We start from the raw sequence: 4468 nt of genomic DNA on the forward strand, positions 1-4468 counted from the left end.
CGGACGCAGCTGCCCCGTGCGGTACCTTTTCCATGATCGACCAGCGCTCTTCCACGTCCTCGTACGGCAAACGAAGCGTGTCGAGCTCCGTCAAGACGACGCCAAACGAGTAGATGTCGGCGGCGATGGTGTACACTCGCCCCATACCCTCGTCCCCAGGCACTCGGAGCACCTCGGGGGCCATCCAGCTCGTTGTGCCTGCGTGGGACGTCATGATGTCGTCGTCCATGAGGCGTGAGGACCCGAGGTCACCGAGGCGAATGTAGTGGGTCGTCGAGAGGAAGATGTTGAGGCTATTGACGTCGCGGTGGATGATGTTTTGTTTATGGAGGTCGGCGAGTGCGTGCGCCAGCACCAAGGCGACGTCAAGCGTCGAGACGTCCAGGGCGACGGATTGTCCGTGGCGCTTCTTCTGGAGGTAGGCGCGCAAGTCGCCTTGGTCCATGTACTCCATGACCATGGTCGGGTTGTACAGCCAGTGTCCTCCGTCAAGGCCACGGACGACGACGGGCTCGCTCGTGCCATTGTCGAGAACTGCGAGCAGTGGCTGGACGTACGCCGAAGAGACCCTGTGTTTCTTGTGTTAGTCAATACAGAGGTTGGATCACGTACGATTGCATGGTCTCGATTTCCTCGCGAAAATGACGGACCGAGCGCGGGTTGGGAAACTTTGGGCCTTTGACAACCACCGAGTTTCCGTGGTACGTGGCCTTGGAAATGGTGGTCGAATCGTAGCTGGAGATTTGGGTCTCGACCGCAATGTCATCCGCCGCAGCCTACTCAATGCAATATGACGACGACCTGTCTCCACCCTCCACGACGTACCGTGCTTGATCCTGGGTACAGGATTGGGTACAAGATGTCTGCGATGACAAACTGATCGTGCTGAATGACCGACGCCAGCAGCGTTTGTCCGTTCTAGTGTCGATTCACATGAGCTCGCACAAGAAGCAACAATTGGATGTGTACCGGCATCGAAGTCGATGCATCCGCCCCGCGATCAACCAAGAAACGGACGACGTCGGCGTGGCCGCCATGCGCCGCCTTTTGCAACGGCGTCCATTGATCCTAATACATCCATACACGGTCCTTCCATGTCTCTGGGATCAAGTATCGTACCATGCCTCTGCACTCAATGTCGGCGCCCTCGACTTTGACGAGTCGCTGGACCTCGGCCAAGTCCCCCGTCGACGCCGCCTGCAAGAGCGCTCTCTACACCGCGAGAGACCAGGGTGAGGATGCTGCTTTCTGTTCAAGGGCAAGGGTCGTCGGTACCTTGTTTGTCATCCGTCGCCAATAAGAAATGAGGCAAACGAAGAAGGGAACGAATGTGATATCAGTTGAGTTTGCTGCACACAGTAGCAAACAGCCTTGCGCGGGATTGTTGCGTCGTCGTCTCACTGAAACTCAATCGCACGTTTTGAAAGCGTCAGTAGACTCAGGGGCTCATCTACACTACTTTATTGTATTTGCCCTTGGTAGACTATAATCTATTTGCCTCGTAACAAACGGGCCGTAAAGCGCGGGACTCGCTGGGAGCCGCACGCCTCACCCCAGTACAATACTAGGAGGCCGAATAAGATGTGAGTATCTTAGTTACTGGGACCACTACAGCGAGGGAGCCCGTTGATTGGCTGGATGTTCTGACTGTGTGCGCCTTGCTGGGCCTGATGGCGGTCATGTGCACCTCTTCTGTCGCTTGCCCTGATGCGGGTGCCCCGGGGCACCGGTATACCCGTACTGGACCCAATGCGCATATTGCTAATAGCAGCTTGAAGCGGCCAAAAGCCTCGCGACAAAAGTAATTGTTTGACGAAGAGACAAAGGTAACGTTAAACCATTTACGCCCGATGCGTCTCACTACGTTGTATAGCAGCGTGCTGACAATCCAACTGTAAGTAGTACCGGTACAAGAGCTGGTGGGAGCTCTATTGCTCGCTCTTTCACAAGTAAATACGTGCGATGCGTGCCTAGAAGGGGTCACATCGCACGTATTTACTTGTACAAAGAGCAAACAATATATGGTGTAAACAATATATGGTGTGCGAAGCACCCAGGAGTGATGCGTGAAAGGTGACCTGCGTGCGTTCAGGCACTGTTGGACGGCAAAGTGGCGCGCAAACAAAGGACAGTATGTGTCCACGGTTGTAGTTCCAAGTTCGCATCGATAATGACGTGTTCACGTCGCCCAGCCCGATGTCGTGTCCTATCTTCGAATGGTGCAGCTTCTGCAAGCGCACCTAACTGAAACGTTGCGATCCATTCGGTCAAGTGCGCTTGACGTTGACAAGAGCGCGCCACGTCATGGAGAATTCTACCGGTAATCACAAGATCGAACAGCTGGAGCGACGATATCGCACTTAACACTGAAGGACACATCAATCGACAGAGTGGGCAAGTTGTCCATTTGATTGACCAGCACTGCAACCAACGCTGCAAGCAAGGGTACAAGGATTTATGTTCCCTTGCTACAGTGTAGTACAAGTCAGGGTGATCCATCGCTTTTGACTTCGATGTAAATAGCGAGCGCGTCAGATGATTTGTCCATCTTTGGTCATTAGCTAAGGTATGGTCAACTTTTGGACAGGCCACACTTCTGGTATACTGTAATACTAGTACTATTGGAACTCGAGCGTTTCATTTTTTCTGCTTCCGACGTAGACGAGCCACGTGAGCTCGGACGTGGTCAAAAACGTCTTGTACCACGCAAGGGGTCGTGTCGCAAGCACCGCGCCAATTTCCGCCGCTTCAGTCTGAGCGGTGGCGTGTTCAAAAGCCAAATGGCAGTCATAGACCGAAGAAACATCACCGGTCGACCGACCCACGACATGCCAATCATGCGGTTGAGGCAAAAGAGGTTGGACCCTTCCATGTCGCCGCGATGGTACACGAGCGAGAGGACGATGCCGCTACTGACGGCAATTGACGCGTTCATGACGTAAAGGACACAATATTGACAAAAATCGAAAAACTCTGTGGCGTCGCATCCAGATCCAGCACCATCGACTCGATGGTGATCGGCGAGGCCCCCCGCGACACCTGTGAACGTCACGACCCCACCGCCAACGCTCAAAGAAAGTTCAAGCCATAAAATGTCCATAGACAGTCCGTCGCATCCAAGATCGGGATCCGGGTCAAGACGGTACTAGTATCGGATGAGGCGTTGGCCATGAGCAATTAAAGCAGCGAAACGTTGAGCGCGTCGACGTCGGAGGCCACGTCCGATAGAAATAGAGAGGTGAGCACGGGTGCAATGTAATCTCCACTCCAAGTACGCAAGGATATGGCGTGGTCTGCATTGTAACCAGTGTGTCGAACCGGTTAGAATCAGGTCGGATGACCGGCCATACACGGTTGCCACAGAGAAGCGGTTGGTCGCCATGAGAGCACATTCCACCACTGAACTGCATCCGAATCGAGCTACCAGCTACAATGTATCAGGGCTCCAGTATTACACGCTCTGTCATTGCGCTAAAAATTTGCACCGCGTTCTTGACACGTGGCACAATGCAGTGTACATCGCTTCGACTTCAAGTTCGACGTCTGCGCCTGCTGATTACTGCCAGCAATTACTGCCCGTTGCCCAACGAAAGTCCATGATGTTGTCCTGTCGGCTTGAAATGCAGCAAGCTCCTCCTTCCTCCTCAAGTTTGAAAATAATGAATTCAACAATATATATGCCACTGCCGTGACTCTAACTACGTCGCGACGCGGTCCTTGGTCTCTCCGCCATTTCCTATGGGCCCAGACCCAAGATGCGCTGGAGTTCGCCCGACTTGTACATTTCGAGAAGCGTATCGCTGCCCCCGAGAAACTTGCCGCGGATAAAAATCTGTGGGATCGTCGGCCAGCTCCTATCCAATACGACAATAAGACAATAAGACAATAAGAATGCCTCGCGGTCCCGTACGAAAAATCCTTGATCGCTTGGCGCAGCTCGGCGCACTCGAGCAGATTCGCGACGCCAAAGTCGACGTCGAGCGTGCGGAAGACAGCGACGACTTGGCTCGAGAAGCCGGCCTCGGGCGCCTCCCGCGTGCCCTTGATGTACAGCATCACGGTATGGGTGTCGATCTCGCGCTGGATCCGCTCGTACACCGACATGCGTCGAACGAGGTCAAAAGCCAATTGAGGCACAGCAACGAAAACGCCTTTGGTTCTATATCACCCCGACGATCGACCGCGTTGGGACACTGTGGTCACCATCTCCGGCCACGCCAGAGGCCAGTGGGTGGTCCTTGATCAGCGCCGCTTCCAGCGCGATCTAATGGAAACCAACCATCACCGCCCGTTCCACCCACGCGATTTGATGGACGCGCGCCATGACCTCTGGACGTACCCGGCTACATGCATGCGCCATGGCGTCTGTATCGCCTCCCCTTCCGCGTGGAGGCAGGCAGTCGACTGGCGACAAGGCGTTGCCAGCGCGATGTCCATGCTTGCTCTGTCACTTGCCAATGTACCACAC

At 54.5% G+C, this 4468-nt stretch overlaps 2 protein-coding genes across 2 annotated transcripts; both read right to left on the reverse strand.

Moving 5' to 3' along the window:
- Nucleotides 1-10: 10 nt before the first annotated feature.
- Nucleotides 11-460, reverse strand: SPRG_17220 (hypothetical protein; the record flags this gene model as incomplete). The annotated part of the gene is made up of 1 exon (XM_012356551.1): nucleotides 11-460. A coding segment is annotated over one exon (450 nt), but the record flags the coding sequence as incomplete, so codon positions are not given.
- A 3276-nt stretch (nucleotides 461-3736) lies between these two features.
- On the reverse strand, nucleotides 3737-4104 carry SPRG_17221 (glutaredoxin; the record flags this gene model as incomplete). Its single annotated transcript, XM_012356552.1, has 2 exons — nucleotides 3737-3854; nucleotides 3911-4104. The coding sequence occupies 2 exons, from the start codon at nucleotides 4102-4104 to the stop codon at nucleotides 3737-3739; spliced, it is 312 nt and encodes a 103-aa protein (XP_012211942.1).
- Nucleotides 4105-4468: the final 364 nt, after the last annotated feature.

The sequence above is a fragment of the Saprolegnia parasitica genome, assembly GCF_000151545.1.
Source record: "Saprolegnia parasitica CBS 223.65 unplaced genomic scaffold supercont2.502, whole genome shotgun sequence".
NCBI classification, from domain to species: Eukaryota; Oomycota; class Saprolegniomycetes; order Saprolegniales; family Saprolegniaceae; genus Saprolegnia; species Saprolegnia parasitica.